Source organism: Leptinotarsa decemlineata, unplaced genomic scaffold (assembly GCF_025532065.1).
Source record: "Leptinotarsa decemlineata unplaced genomic scaffold, Ldec_3_MD MMD2_tig00000505_RagTag_RagTag, whole genome shotgun sequence".
Taxonomy (NCBI): domain Eukaryota; kingdom Metazoa; phylum Arthropoda; class Insecta; order Coleoptera; family Chrysomelidae; genus Leptinotarsa; species Leptinotarsa decemlineata.
The window spans coordinates 9,209,464-9,226,516 of record NW_027412549.1 but is presented as its reverse complement, the minus strand read 5'-3'; the positions used below and the strand labels follow the sequence as shown (position 1 = coordinate 9,226,516).

The following is a 17,053-nucleotide window of genomic DNA, read 5'->3' as shown; positions in this document are numbered from 1 at the left end:
CCTTAAGGTACAGGTCCAGAGGGGTCAGACCAGTAATTAATTCAATTGCCGCGGTTAGTGTTGTTCTCGTGGCTCTTGTGATGTTCAAACAATCCAATCACTGTATTTGATATAATTTTTGGATGTCCGTTGCTTGTAGAACTTTCGGTCCCCGTGCAATGACTCTGTACGTTAACATAGGTCCTATTATTGCAGTGTAGATCCAGGTGACCACGCGGGGTGAAACACCCCATGTGCGTTATCCGACATTGCTCATAAGCCACATATGCTCTTTTTGCTCTACTCTGTAGGTGAGAGATCCATGTTAGCTTCTTGTCGAGGATAGTACCAAGATATTTCACCTCTTCAGAAAAGATTAGTTTGCTTTCGAAGATTTCGGGAGGTTTTAAGCCCGATAAACTTCTTTTCCTGGTGAATAGGTCCATCTCAGTCTTCCTGGGATTGATCGACAATGAGTGTTCCTCACACCATGTTTCTATTAATTTGAGCCCATCCTGCGCTCTTTCGCACAGTGTGTTCACAAATCTGCCGGTACGCAAGATAACTATGTCATCTGCATATGCAATTGAGGTGATTTACTACATATATTTAATCTCTTAATATCAACAAAAGTGTTTCCTTCGATATGGAAGACAGCCACAGTCACTCCAATACCTAAGTCTTCAAACCGAAGAGATATCGAAAATTGAAGAAGCATTTCTATTATGTGTGCACTGTGTAAATTATTTGAACAGTTGATTCGCGCTAAATTGTATCACCATGTTGAGAAATATGTTATTCTCCAACAACATGGTTTCGTAAGTGACAAGACTATAGTTACTGATTTATTTATTTTTACTAATCGTGCATATGACATATTAAAGTCAAAGTCACATTTAGAAATGATAAAAATTTACTCCAAAGATAGGTGTTTCATAGTCAAACACAATGGTAATTTCTCTAAAAAGTTTTGTGCCAACTCGGTAGTACCTCAGCGTTCCAATCTTGGAGCCTATCTTCTCATCATGTTTGTCAATAATTTGGCTTCGGTACTTCATCACTCAGATTGTTTGCTATTCGCAGATGACTTGAATATTTTCAAAGAAATGAAAATGTTAGAGACTACGTCAAGTTACAAGAGATATACATAACGTTCCTAGGTAGAGCTCTGAATGTAAGTTATTTTTCAATATTAAAAAATGTACCGCAATGACTATAAAATACGCTATCGAATTTGAATATATGATAAATGGATAAGCTCTTGAGAGCTGCCAAGGTATCAAGGATCTAGATGTAACATACAATAACGTCTTGTCGTTTGCAAATCATATTCATGGAATAATTAGTTCTTCAAATCGTATGTTGGGAAACTTGATAATACAAAATTGAAACTTTGAGAATGTCAATACAATCAAGTGTCTTTATTATACACTGGTTAGAACTAAATTAGAATTTGCTTCAATAATATAGTCAGAAGAAAGTCGGACAATACTCCAGAAAGTTGAAAAAATACAAAACATTTCTGAGGTACTTGTATTTTCAAAAATATCACACTAGAGCAGATTATAATACAGTACGAACAACTAATTTGAGAAATGTATTCAAAATTTTGTCTCTGGAACAATGGCTTACCCTTTGTATGTTGGTTTTTCTCTACAAAATTATCAACAATATAATAAATTCTCCTGAACTCTTGGCTTCGATAAAATTCAGTATATCTCTTGGTAGACCACGAACACTAGCTATGTTCAATATTGGTAACAACTACTAGAGCCCCTTTTGCGACTAGCCAACAACTTCAATGCAATGATTGATTTGGATTGAACTCTCTCACGAAGTAAATGTACAATCATTTGTTTGCATTATATCTTGGATATGAGTGGATATGAGTCTTATATGTGCTTTTACTGCATTATGTGTTTTTTTAACATTAAGTTACAATGTTAGATTTAATTCATCCATGTATTGAGACAGATAGGTCGGTTTGGATATAAATAAATAAATGAATATGAAAGTGGCTTTAAAAACTTCTCGTAAATATTGGGCAACCCGAAAGAAAAGACGACGAAAAAAAACCTTGTGTCTACGAAATAAGCTATGGGGATTGCGATAAAAGTTATTTTGGTTAAACTAAGCAGACTATAATAGCTCGCTACAAGGAACATGTTTCACTTATTCAGTTTCACAGAGAAGTGCTTGAAATTGTTGAGACCGATACATGAGAACAAAGTTTTGAATGACTTCGAAAATTCAGAAATCAAAAAATGTGAATTGAGTTCCATGAACGAAGGCCATAGTTCCATATGTATCAGCGCTCGTTCGCACTCTTACGATATTACAGATAAAAAGCAGATTGGGTATCAAACAGGTAGCAAATAACATTAGGTTTCAGGAATTCATTCAATGACCCTCATTATGTATATTGTAATGTATATTGGTTGGAAGTTGTCCCAATCATATTCTGATAACGGTTACTCAATTAGCGAAACGCGCGTCAAGAGACAGTATTTTTGTTCTGGTGAGGAAAAAGTGTTTTCTGTGATCATTACCTTGGTGAATTACTCTAATCACAAATCTGGCGCATTTTGCTAGCTTTTTCATCAGGACTGTGAATATTCATATTTATGTTTCAGTTCATTTGTAGAACAAACTAATACATGACCTCTTTGCCACGTTGTTGTAACCCATGAAATTCAAGAAAAACTCATGTGGTTCATCCCACCTACATATCTGCTATTTTTATGACCACCAAACATTTCAGTTTATGTTCATTCGTATGAAACAGAAATGATGGAAGTGACATTTCTGTAATTTTCTATTTGCACGGTGATCCAGTACACTCATATTCCGAAGTTTTTTTTCATGATTTATATCATTGTATGCTGATTCTTTCCTATTCTTCAACTTGATATAATCATATATGCTCAAACAATGAAATCAGGTTTTGTTATTTTGGAATCTTTTGGAGATTATTTTATGAATAATTAGGTTTTCTGAAACCAATAAATGACAAATATTTGCAGGTCTTGAAACACTGTGAGTCATTCTCCAATAAAACCAGTGTGTAGATTTTTCATGTGGAAGTCATTTTTATCAATAGATAAAAACGTGAATACAAATATTTAATTAGATATGAGGTTGTTTTCATTATTTGTATAAGGGTTTCGAAATTATGAAACTAAAAATGGGTGCTTTTTATAGTAGCCTTCCAATTTTAAAATTTCGTCAATGTGTTTTTAATGAAGAATATGTTGAAAAAATGTCTAGCGTATTCAAGGGATTTTTTTAAAGACAAAACATAAGCACTACAGGAAAATCCTTAAGGGCCCTCAGAGATCCGGTGTCTATGCGAAACTAGCGATTCACATTGGATTTGAATCGCTGGAGAAAAACGTTCTCAAGAAGTTTATTTCTCATAAACACAGTTCTCCAGAAGAAAGATAGTTTAAACAGTGAAGTTCGAGGTGTACTGAGTTGAACCTAAAAACGATGAGCACCCACAGTCCATCGCGTATTTCTGATATGTACTTCTTTTGCTGGAATCAAATATGCCAAGTCACCTGAACACTTCCAGTGGAAGTATCTATAGAAGAGAGACAAACCTCCAACCATTTTTGGCTGTTTCAGGCTATCAAGGTTGTGCGTGATGTTCGCGTCTCTAATCACGCGGATGACTCTTTTCTGGATGGAATCCAGCAACTTCAGGTTATGTTCGGGGGCGAAGCTCCATACATGAGAACAATACTCCAAAGAAGGTCTGATCTGAGCTTTATAAAGCATCAAAAGTTGCTGAGGTGTGTACAGTTTTCTGGTTCGGAACAATGTTTCCAGCTTTCGGGAAGCAGCCTTTGCAATTCAAGCTACCTGATTGGGCCAAGACATATTGGTGTCCATTTTGAACGCCAACAAATTTATCGAAGCAGATCACGGAATTGTCTGACCTGTCACTATTATCTCCGGTTCGTAGTCAATTCTTGAACGCATTATTTTCGAACATGCTGGGTTCTTCTTGCAGATTGTACTTTTCAGAAATCCCTATAAGAAAATTATGAAAGGCAAACATTCTGACACCTATCGAGTACATTGCGAAATATTCATTTGAATCAGTAGTACCCATAAAAGTGAATTCAACAACATTCATCAAGAAATATTGTCAACAACATTTTATCAAACCTATTTTCACTGACGTACCAAAAAAAGTATTGACAGGCAGTAACTAGCCTTTTTTCCGAGAAATGAAAAGTTTAAACTTGTCCTGCGGTAGTTCGATTACATAAAAACCTAAAAAGAGCAAAATATCAAGCACTAGGAGGAAGCAAAATCATAAAATGTCACTCCCAGAGCTCACATAAGAGGATTACTACTGGTGGTCAGCGATAGTTGATAAAGCTCAACAAGAGATTATACAAAAGTAATTCGATCTAGAAGTCTCAAGAGATGCCTCCAAAACTATCGGTTGTCAGTATGAGATGGGAAATAGACACACGTGATTTGAAATTCTGAAGAGATCAGATCTCATTAGAATTACTCAAAACTCAAAACTCAAAGCTCAAAACATTTTTCAAGGGTCAGGAAGACTGTTCGGTTATCAAGTAACAATATAAATGTCAATTAAGAGAAAACGATATAAAACTTTATTACAATGCTACACTGACGATATAATACAAACGCTTCAACTGAATGTTCAGACTAATACTCAAATGTCTCGCCCCATTAGATCACTTGGTACCGCACTATACTTTCCCAATCTGCATTTTGATAGTGTTTATACATCAAATTGAAATCTCCAGAAAACGATGAAAGTCTCCGGAAATATCTAGAAGCGACGCGACACCTAGAATGATCGAGAAACGCAAATCGAGTTGAGCGCGACCTTGGCCCCGTCACAATCGATTGACGAAGACCAGCGGCGACCAGCGTTATTTTTCAAGGGATAATTCACAAAAATATTTTGGTCGATTTCACTATCTAATACTCGGTAAAAAGTGATATTGACGAATCATTTGAAATTACTGTAGTTATAATAACACGTGTGTCCGACAACATGATCCGTTCTAGAATAAATGAAACATATTTTGGGTCACCAATCTGCTCGACCGAGATTTTTCAATATAATCTAGATGGATACAATTTCATGTAATTTTTGAGAAATTTGTTCTCTAATCATATACAGTGCTAGTCAAAAGTCCCCTCCCCCCCTCGTATCTTTGGAACGGGTATACTTATAATGATGAAATTTGGAGGGTGGAAATAAACGGATGTAGGCTTCTTAACTGGTCATAACAGGTGACGCAATAGTCATAAATGACGTCACAAGGCCACTGTGACCAAAAATTTTAAATGGGACCCTATGGCAAGTGACAGCTCGTTTGAAAGGTATTGAAAATACCTATTCAGTCATACCAATTTTGTTTGGGTTTCGGCTGATTTTGATTGATAAATTGAAGAAATACGAAAATTATTGTTTAGCATTTAATTAATAAAGAGTTTAAAGTACGCCTCTGGTTCATTGTCAAAAAGGTTGACGTGTTTGAATTATCTACTTGTCAAAAGTGTTTATACCTTGAAAATTTACCTAAGCTATTGTTTAACGAGACGTTTAAGTGTTTACATAGGCAAAATGGTACGTACTGTAGCCGACAAAGTAGCAGCTATCTTAATAATTGGTGAATGTAGAAACAATTTCCATACAGCGGAACGACTGTTTAATGAGAGGTACCCCGATCGCCCTATATCGAGGGTTTATTTGAGGGAGCTTCTTCGGAAGTTTGAAGCATCAGGTAGTGTTCAAGATGCCAAACGATCTGGTCGACCAACAATTAGTGATGACAAAAAAATTGACATACTTGGAGAAATGGTAGTGAACCCTACTTCTTCCACAGCCCAAGTTGCGTCAATCTGTGAAGTCAGTCAAAGGACAGTACATAGGGTGTTGGCTAAAAACAAATTTCATCCATACAAATTAAAAATGGTGCACCAACTTTCAGATGATGACCCCGACCGAAGACTAGAATTCTGTGAAACTATGTCCGATAAAATGAACCAACAACCAGGCTACATACAGACAATTTGTTTTAGTGACGAAAGTACTTTCTTTCTCAATGGAAATGTTAACACTCAAAATGTGAGGTATTGGAGTGACACAAATCCTCACATCTTTCGTGAAAAACATACTCAATTTCCAGAAAAAGTAAATGTTTGGGCAGGTATTTTGGGAAACCACATAGTTGGGCCTCTTTTTCTCAATGCAAACTTAACCGGTGAATTGTATCTGGAGATGTTACAAACTGATATTGGGGCGTTAATTCTTGAAATTCTAGAAGATAATCCAGATGAATTCGACAACTTGGAAATAACGTTTCAACAAGATGGTGCTCCTGCACACTATTACGGTGCAGTAAGACGTTACCTAGATGAAGAATATCGTGGTAGATGGATTGGACGACGAGGTTCGATCGAATGGCCAGCTCGGTCACCGGACCTTACACCATTAGATTTTTTTCTATGGGGGTACTTGAAATCTAAGGTTTACGCTACAGCACCTGACAGTATTGCCATTCTGAAACAACGAATTGTTGAAGAATGTAGGGCAATTTCCGCTGACACACTGGGACGAGTACGACAAGAGTTTAGCAATAGGATGCATTACTGCCAGGAAGTAGATGGAGCACATTTTGAACACTTATTATAAGAACTGGTTCTTAAATCTTTATTAATTAAATGCGAAACTATAATTTTCGTATTTCTTCAATTTATCAATCAAAATCAGCCGAAACCCAAACAAAATTGGTATGACTGAATAGGTATTTTCAATACCTTTCAAACGAGCTGTCACTTGCCATAGGGCCCCATTTAAAATTTTTGGTCACAGTGGCCTTGTGCCGTCATTTATGACTATTGCGTCACCTGTTATGACCAGTTAAGAAGCCTACATCCGTTTATTTCCACCCTCCAAATTTCATTATTAGAAGTATACCCGTTCAAAAGATACGAGGGGGGAGGGGACTTTTGACTAGCACTGTATATGATCTCACAAAGTACCAACACACATATCACATATCAAATTTTTCTGAGATTGTGAATCTACTCAGGTGAAAATAATATTCAAGTGTTGAATCAATCTTACCTTGAGAATCTCAACCATGAATATCCATGAAAATCGTTAAAAGGGTTTAAAATTGATATGCGTGATATCAGTTTCATGGAAACTGCTCTATATGAAATCCAAAAACTATACGTAAAACATTTTTTCTTACCTCTCCTCAAAATTTCGACATTTTGTGACATGATTGCATAATGTTGATGAACGATCCACAACTTACTGAAAAAACTCTATTTAATATAAATTGTCGACAGCAATATGAATAACAGTTCAGATTTTGTCTCCTTCTATTCTTTTCATCACAAAAGATAATATAAATATGGGTTAATTTATTGTCATAAGTAGATAATACTAAAATCCAGAAGTTTTGAATGCATGAATCATAGATTTTATCAGTGGTACTAAAAATGCGGGATGAAATGTTTTAACTCATTATGTCCTATAAAAACAATATATCTGATGGCGGATACTTCTATAAAAATGCTTGGGAAATCGAAACTTTTATTAAGTTATCAGGAAATAAAATGAAATACTACTGAAACTAGGATAACCCGTGGCTTGATATTGAAACCTATTCTATGTGTTTTGTATGTCATATTAACATAGACACAATTATTAAGCCTCCTCTACACCGAGAGCAGATTCAGGTAATGGACATAACTCTGAAGAAAATCATTTGCATCTTTGAGGGTGTATAACCTGGTCAAACTTGCCACGAAATATTCAAGAAACCGAATATTCCCACATGTATTCGTCTATAAATAGATCGGGAGCCCGTGACAGAAATGTTGACCCCATTTTTCACCGTCTGCCTTTTTCAGAAGAAATATTTACAGCCACAAGCAACAGTATTATGCCTTGAACGAATTTTTTCCCATGTTACACATGTTCAAACATCAACTCTAGTTTGCATAAAAAAAGCTTCTTCGATCACCATTTTACCGTCTGCCATTCATGCGACCGGAAGGCTAGGTTACGCAACCCACAAAAAAATAATTGGCAGACGGTTACATGGTGTTCTGGTTAAAGCATGAATTTTTTATTCAATCAGAAAAATGTTTAAGTAAAATCAATTTTTTACCGTCTGCCAAGCACAACGTAGTCTAACAGTAGCATGAAATAATGAATTTTCACAAGGCAGACAGTTTGCCGGTGTATTATTAATTAATAGACATTAGTTAATTAACATTTTTTTCAGTGTCTCTGAACCATTTTTCACCGTGTGGCTCTTGAATGTAATGAAGTTCCAATGTTTTAAGTATAGGCAGACGCGAATGAACTTGCAAAAAAATTAATAACTTTCACCAACATTTCACCATCTGTCATTGTTTTCTTGCAATATATATGATTATTAAGTAGACGAATTGTCAATTGGCAGACTAATTGACCGTGTTCATACAACTGAAAAATATATTTTTTGATTTGTTAAAAATAGTAATACCTTTGACCAAAGTTTTACCGTCAGCCATTGTTTCCTTGCAATATATATGATTATAAAGTAGACTAATTGTCAATCGGCAGAAGAATTAACCGTGTTTATACATCTGAAAAATATTTTTCAATTTGCAAAAAAAACGTAATAACTTTGACCCACGTTTTACCGTCTGCCATTGTTTCCTTGCAATATATAATTATTGAATAGATGAACTGTCAATTGGCAGACAAATAGACCGTGTTTAGACGAAAGTGGTAGACAATTTTTCATGACACAAGTTATGTTACTGCATTAGAGATTTTTATCAATTTTAGTGAATCATCATCATGATCTTCAGCAATGTTTTCATTTCCCTGATCCGCAACTTTCTCATCATTGAGCTGAGCAAATTCAGTAGGATCTACAACAAAAAATAAGGTATCGATATAATAATCAATTTTCGTGATACAGTTTAAAGGATGTGAAAAAAATGCAAAATCATTTAAACGATACGTGAACATATGCTACTAGGTACATTTATTCAATTTCGATTAATTACGTAAGGTAGTATTTTCGATATTTCCATGCCGGATTTTTATTTCATTGAGTTCTGACGTACGTACTGACGTACCTGTTAACATAATTTATTTTCTTGAATTTTTTCAGGCGTATCAGGTTTTTCGAACCAGTTTAATGTATACTGTCTATTATCATTGTGATACCAGCCATAATGTAATGGTTTCTAATTGAGATGGAATTTTTTCAAAAGAATTGGTCCACATGTTTGATATATATGCTGTTCTTTAAATTCGTTGCTGTAACTCTCTGGCACATGGTGTGTTGTTTCTAGAAAGGCTCCATGTCATCTATCACTCCGTAATGTCTTTCAAATATTCAAACTCTCGCTTCATTTTTGAAACTTTGGATAATTTGTTTTTGGTTGTTGCATACATACGACACACAAATTCTTCGATTATTGATGCAGTGTCGGCAACCAAAGAAGGATTTTCCAAGTCTGCAAAAGCTTTTTCAAACTTTCCGTTGCCCATTGAAATCGACAAAAGTTTTTTTTTTAACTTTTTTGTAAAAAGCTGGTGTGAAATAACAGCCGGTTAAGGTTAAGCCGATTTATGTGGCATTTATGAATCTGCAATTGTTTTCAAAACCAAATTGTGTAGTAATATTGACACTTGTGTCATCACAAATTGTCTACCACTCTTGTCTAAACAATGTCGACTCTTCTGTCAATTGACAGTGTGTCTACTTAATAATTATACATTGCAAAGAAACAACGGCAGACGGTAAAACGTTGGTCAAAGTTATTACTTTTTTTCTGCAAATAAAAAATATTTTTTAGTTGTATAAACACGATCTATTCGTCTGCCGATTGACAATTTGTCTACCTGATAATAATATATATTGCAAGAAAACAATAGCAGACGGTAAAATGTCGTTAAAAGTTATTACTTTTTTAACAAATTAAAACATATTTTTCAGTTGTATAAACACGGTCTATTCGTCTGCCATTCATTTTTCTCTGTATGTTTAATACTGAAGTTTATATCTTACCAAGTTTTATACGGTAAAAAATGGTTCAGAGACACTGTAAAAAAAGTGTTAATCAACTAATGCCTACAAATTAATAATACACCGGCAAACCGTCTGCCTTGTAACAATTCGTTCATTTCATGCCACTGTTAGTCTACACTGTGCTTGGCAGACGGTAAAAAATTGATTTTAATTTACTATTTTTTTGTTGAATAAAAAAATGATGCTTTAGCCAGAACACCATGTAACCGTCTGCCAATTATTTTTTTGTGGGTTGTGTAACCTAGCCTTCCGATTCCATGAATGGCAGACGATTATAACAAATCCTCGTTTTTTTTAAATGTTGATTCCCAAATGAATTTCTAGTGTATAGTTTTTGATGGGTTGAGTAGAAAGTTTGGACCTTGACATTTTTGTGAATTTTTTCCAGTGTGGTTGGCGATTTTCTATACAATATATCTAATTCAATAACATAATAATGAAGAATAATTATGAGTTCACTGATATATTCATCTGAAAATTACGAAGGTGCAGCAGAACCAGTTCAAATTGTGGTTCATATATAAGTGACAGTACAAAATGTCGTTTAATTATAATTAATAGTTTAAACTGTTGATTATCTAAAATTGGCAGTCCGAAATGTCTGTTACCCGTAATCGACAGTTCAAAGTAGGAATTATCTTTAATTGACAGTTCGATTTCGATTATCTATAATCGACAGTTCAAACTGTCAGTAAGCCATTATCGACAGTTCAAACTGTCGATTAATCATTATCGACAGTTCAAACTGTCGATTAGTCATTATCGACAGTACAAACTGTAGATTGACTATAACCGACTGACGAAACTGCTGATAAAACAAAATCGACAATTCAGTTTTTTTGACTTACCATAATCGACATTTTGAATTATCAATTACCTATAATCGATAGTTCAAACTGTCGATGTCTATAAGCGACAGTTAAAATTGTCGATTAGACATTATAGATTATCTATGATCAACAGCCGATTATAGTCAATCGACGGTTTGGACTGTCATTCATTAACAATTAATCGACACTTCAAACTGTTGATTACGACTGACTGATGGTTTGAACTGTAGATCATGAAATTGAAATGCTCTGTGGCCTTTAGTTTGATATTCGAAAAAATTCTTATATTCATATCATTCCAATACTAGTTGAATATTCTGCTATTCCTCACCGACTCCACATCTGGCATTGAATGAAAAGAAACTAGAAAATAGCAAATGGTCATCAATGAAAAGATCAAGTAACAAGAAATTTATATGAATCTGACGTTGATTACTTACAAAGGTCCAAGGTAAATCTGATGTGAACGACATTTATTCGACTTATTTATCAGTTCAACTTATTCTGAATCATCCGGTAGAATTTGTAAGAACCGCAATGCAGTGACGTGTCTTGTCTGTGACTCCATTCAATAAAAATGAAGCTATAAACTCTCAACATCAAAATGTATATCGAAATGAATATTTATAGGCAACATTCAGAAACATTAGTTCATTACGATTACCAACCAATATCTTTTCAGTGGAAACTTCTAGTATTATTGAAAAAACTTAAGTCGCGACATAATGCCACTAAAAAGAATATTCATGAAATCTGTTTGCCAGGTAAAATTTGACTATGACATTTCTAGAAGGAATGATATAGCAGAACAAATTTTCCCAGAAACTATCGAACAGTGAATGAGAGAATACCTGGAATATTAAAAATAATTCATTATATAACATTGAGTACTTGTTCCAATCCATACAAATCGTTTCAAGTTTTAAAAGTGTATCGAATAAAAAAACCAAAATTTCACGTCAAAAATGTAGTTAATGTATTTATTTTTGCTCTAATTGCGAGAATTATTCATATATGAGTTCGTATAGTTTCTCAAATATTTAAGTTTGATAATATGTACTCAGCTCTATTGAGTACATTGAAAAATAATTTTTCCACGCCCAGAAAAAATACCGTCTCCCGATGCACGTTTCGCTCACTGAGTTAGCATCATCAGGAAATGTATGAAGTCTTGGTTAGCAAAACTTGCGTCAAGTGACAGTATTTTGTTCTGATGTGGGAAAAGTGTGTTCCAATAGATTCATTGAGTTTCCATTTCAATAATGTATCTTGGGACATTCTCTCCCAGTAGTATATTTACTAAATCAAGTCTACTATACCTTTGAATTCAGGGCTCATTCAACGTTTGTTTGAAGGTGGTTGAAGGTGAATGTTTCATGATGAATTTCACTAGTTCGGACTTCCATTGTCTAATATATAAAATGATTTGAAATCCCTGAAACAACTAAAAAAGAAGAATTGAAACTGAATAGCTGAAAATAACAATTATATTAAGCAATAAACCTGAAATGAAATAATAGTGAAATAAAATACAAATGAAAATAGAACAAAAAAATATAAAAAAATCAAATTAAAGAAATAAAATGAAAATGAAAATGAAAAGTTGAGAGATTCCAAGCCAAGTTAGTTCACGACGTTTCGATTGCTAGTATCTACAATCGTCTTCGGGTGATGACTGAACTGATTCCTCCGAGAGATGACTATTTATGGGTCGTTCGAGTACTTTCACTTATCCCCACTGGTTCAGTGGGAGATGACCGTTTGGCGAGAGTTGGCCATTTTTCGCTTGATGATGGGTTTCCATATATTGCGTATCTCTACGGTAGCTTGGCTGAATACGTTGTTGGACAACATGTATGCCGTCTTCCTTAAATTTTCTCCTACACCAATGTTCCTCTCTGTGCTCATTCAGTTCCGAGCTGAAGTTCATTTCATTCAATAGTTTTCTCCAAAATACTCTATGAAGTAACATTTTCAAAATGATCAACAAACAGTTGCATTCGCATGTGCCTAAGTAGTATTTTCGAAATTCGATAAAAAATAATTCTGTTCTTTCTTGCCTTTACAGACAGTTTTAGGAAACAACCGAACAACCACAAATAATCTAATTTTTGACCCAATAATATTATTATATTCTGAATCGAATAGAGACTACCTATAGATTGACCAGATGTTCATGCCTTTCAGTAAATTTTTATCTATTTTTGATCCAAGATTCCTGTTGCTGTGGAAAGAATTAGCTCAGGAACAATGACAGCTATAGAATCTTACATCTTTCAGCAATTTCTTTGTTTTCATAATATAAAATATTTGTAAATTCAATTTCCTGTTCCTAAGGTCCATTGCTTCAACCAAATTAAGTATGCATAGATAGTTTTAATCTGTTTAATCTGTTTTTCCGGTAATCAGCTGTCGCCCCATACGAACGGCAGCTCTCAGAAGTTGAGAAACTTGTGCGAGCTGAGGACTAACGAGGTCTTACCTTTTAACGTGTGATTCCTGGAACGGTATGTTACTCATTTCCCGTAGCAGTTTCGTTTCCTTCCAAAATAATTTCGGTTGGAGAACGACCACAGATTAAATGGAAACTTTCTGAAATTGTTGTGAGCGGTACATGACACTAGATTTCAGAATGCAAAATTCTACCCGAAATCATGTCTGAAACTGTCCCCTGTTGAAATATGAATAGAGACCAGAGTAAGAAATTGATGTACTTCATCTCCTGAAGGCGCCAACCTGATTGGTTGAAAGTGCGTTGAGAAGAGTTTTACAGCTCTAGTGTTTGGGATCTGTGGTTGTTTTGCATTTATTCTACGCAAGAGATTTCGTTCTACCTTTCATTCTAGTGTCAAATGTTGATGTCATTATCCTAACTAAACGACCCAACTGCCTTCCATACAACAAAGGATCAAGACGAAGCTACTTATTTTTCTGTTCTTTTTTTTTTGGGCTGGGTTCACATGGGAGGTGGAGGAGGTTGATCAAATAACCAGTCTTTTCTGTAACATCGAATCAAAAGCGAGAGCTTCTCAGTTCTCCAACTGTTGAACAAACCTAGACGGTTCTTACGAGATTAAGAAGAATGTGCCATGATCTAGAACCTTACAGAGTAATATACTTCACTGAGAAGTTCAGACCCTGGTAGTAGAGCACATACTCATTGCCTGCCTGGCCGTGAACCGGTTCGGGTTTCAAGCGTTTGGTAGGATATCAAAGGAAGGTGTTCAAGCGGAAAGAAATTCGAAATGTCGAAAAACACGATGGTTATGGTATCAACTTCAAAAGGTTAAGACTTTGCAAAGGTTAAGGACAGTTTGGTAGTGCTCGACGTGCACATTACATGAAATGAATATACCTACCTACTGCGCATGTCTAGCGATACCTAAAAAATGAATTGAAAGTTAAGAAACATTTCTAAAATCAAGCTTTCATCAACTTGCTCTGAAGAGAAAGCAATTACCTTGAAGTTGAATCAAACTCATCAATTCTTTATAGTAAGTACACAATTCATGATTTTTTATGTTTGTTCATGATTAATTCATTATATTTTATGTTATGTGATTATTACTTGATATCGACTCAAGAACAGATGTATGGATATTATTGAGTACATTGTATGTACAAAATATAGAACTTACTTCAAAGTCCAAAATTTATCCTTCACATGGGGTTGCTTTTATCCTGGAGTGGATTCCACCCATTCTCGGGGGTAAAAAATGTTTCTTTTCAAATTGCTTGAAAAGTTTGATTTCAACACTGATATTAATTTCGAGAACTATAATCATAAATATGAAAATCGGGTTAGGAATCGTATTAGAAATCACACGTTAAAAGGTAAGACCTCGTAAGTCCTTAGCTCGAACAGGTTTCTCAACTTCTGAGAGTTGTCGTTCGTATGGAGGCGATAGCTGATTAACGTAAAAACAGATTTTAAAAACAGACATATTTTTTTAAACATGCATCCATTGATGTAAGCAGTTTTCGATTTAATTCGACGGAATTATTCCGTGGCGTGATTTACAACCGAAAGGTTCTCTAAAAGAAATACCTTTATGAAAATTTACAGATTGTAACTTTGTTTACAACCTGTGAAATGGTAATTTCGAATTATTTTGAAAATATTGAACGGAAGTCATTTTTTTGGGAAGGAATTTTTTCATATTATAAAAGATGAAAATCCCCAGAGAAGTGAATGAAAAACTTTGAAGATAATTCGAAAATATGAAATATATATATATGTATATATATATATATATATATATATATATATATATATATATATATATACAGGGTGTCCCTGGACTTCCTCTTTTCCTCTCGGGAATGTATAGATGGGGTCAAAATATCACCAGTACTTCATATAACTTTTTTTTCCTAAAAGTCTTCGTAACCAAGTTACGGGCCCTCGAAGTTACGAAATGAAAAATGTTTTTCTTTGATAACTTTTCAAGTGAATATTCAAAATCATCCAAATTTTGATAATTGACTAAACAAATGAATTCCGTCGATGAACTTTCATGCAGGAGTCAGTTGTTTTACTACAAAGTCAGGAACGGACTACCCCCGATGGTCGACACCCCAAAACTTTGAAATGACAAATATTTTTCAATATTTTTCAACAAAATAAGGTTACTTGGACAATTTTATGAATAAAAGTACTCGTGTGGAAAGTCGATCGGAGCAACGAGTCTTGATAAAAATGTAGTTCTACTCGACGACATCAAACCCGCTCGTCCACCATTATTTGAAATGAATAATTATCAAAGCAGAAATAATAATGATAACGTTAATTCAACAACATTTATAACAGGAATAATACAAAGTATGCTAAAATGAAGTCGTAAACAAAAAGTACAGTACCTATATGGAAGTTTAAGTCACAATTGTGATAGCAGATATTTTTTCAAAAGAAATATCAAGTTCTGTAGATTCGTGGTGTTTTTAAACTAACAAGCTACTGTACTATGAAATATCGAATTCATTCCATATTTTGTATGTACATAATACGTGTGGAATAATCACGTTTCGTGTTGATCAGTTATCTGAATCTCATGAAACTCAACATTCGAATGTTTCAAATTCTTCTTCACAGCTAAACTGTTGAGGAGTTTCACTGATAATTATAATTTTATGGGAGAAATTCTTTAACACGAATCTAAATTTAGCTGAAAAAACGCACATCGGAAAAAATATTTACTATACTAATAAAAAGCAAACGAATGAACTACAAAAACGACTGCACATGATCAGGTGAAAAATATCCAGGGAATAATATTTCTTTCACAGATGTTGCGTTGTCATATGACTATCATTGTATTGTCAATATTCTATAGGATATTTTGAATTTTTTTGATATGGCCGAACAGTTTACATTCAATGAATATGCAGATATGCATGTATTTTATGGACGAGCATTTTGTAATGCTGTAGAAGCTCGTCGTCTGTATTCCGAGCATTTTCCTAATCGAACGGTACCGTCAAGAGAAACATTCGAGCGTGTCGATCGCAGCTTGAGGGAGACAGGTATGTAATAATTGATAATTAATTTGAGCACGTTGTTTTATTTCGATATTATTGTAGGTACAGTTTTGCCAAAACGAGGTGGTGAGGGCGCTCCTAGGACTGTACGTACCGTTGTATTGGAGGAAAATATTTTGGAAGCCGTCGCTGATGATCCTTCAATGAGCATCAGAAATCTATCAGAACAGTTCCATACATCCAAGTCCACTATTCATAGAATAATTAGGGAACAACTGCTCCACCCATTTCACATCCAGAAGGTACATGCCATGACACCTCAAGATTTTCCAGCACGACTGGAATATGCCAATTGGTTCATGGATAGGCAAAGAGAGGATATGACTTTTATTAATCGAGTTTTATTCACTGATGAAGCAGGTTTCAGTAGAGATGGAGTTATCAACTCTCATAATCTCCATATATGGGCCGAAGAAAATCCCCATGGGATATTGCAAACCAAACAACAACGGAAATTCAACGTGAATGTTTGGGCTGGTATCATAGGAAACCATATTATAGGACCATTCGTTCTACAGGACCGATTGAATGGAGAACGTTATTTGGAGTTCATTCAGAACGATTTGAATGGACTTTTGGAACATGTTCCATTGCAAACCC

At 34.7% G+C, this 17,053-nt stretch overlaps 1 protein-coding gene across 1 annotated transcript in view; it reads right to left on the bottom strand.

Annotated features, from left to right (window-relative positions):
* The window catches only part of LOC141481763 (equilibrative nucleoside transporter 3-like), a 37,280-nt gene extending 29,904 nt beyond the window's left edge, over window positions 1-7,376 (bottom strand). The window contains exon 1 of the mRNA XM_074173891.1: window positions 7,236-7,376. Coding sequence (XP_074029992.1) covers window positions 7,236-7,266 — 31 coding nt within the window. The 5' untranslated portion in view covers window positions 7,267-7,376. The remainder of the gene's footprint in view (window positions 1-7,235) is intronic.
* Between the last annotated feature and the right edge of the window lie 9,677 nt (window positions 7,377-17,053).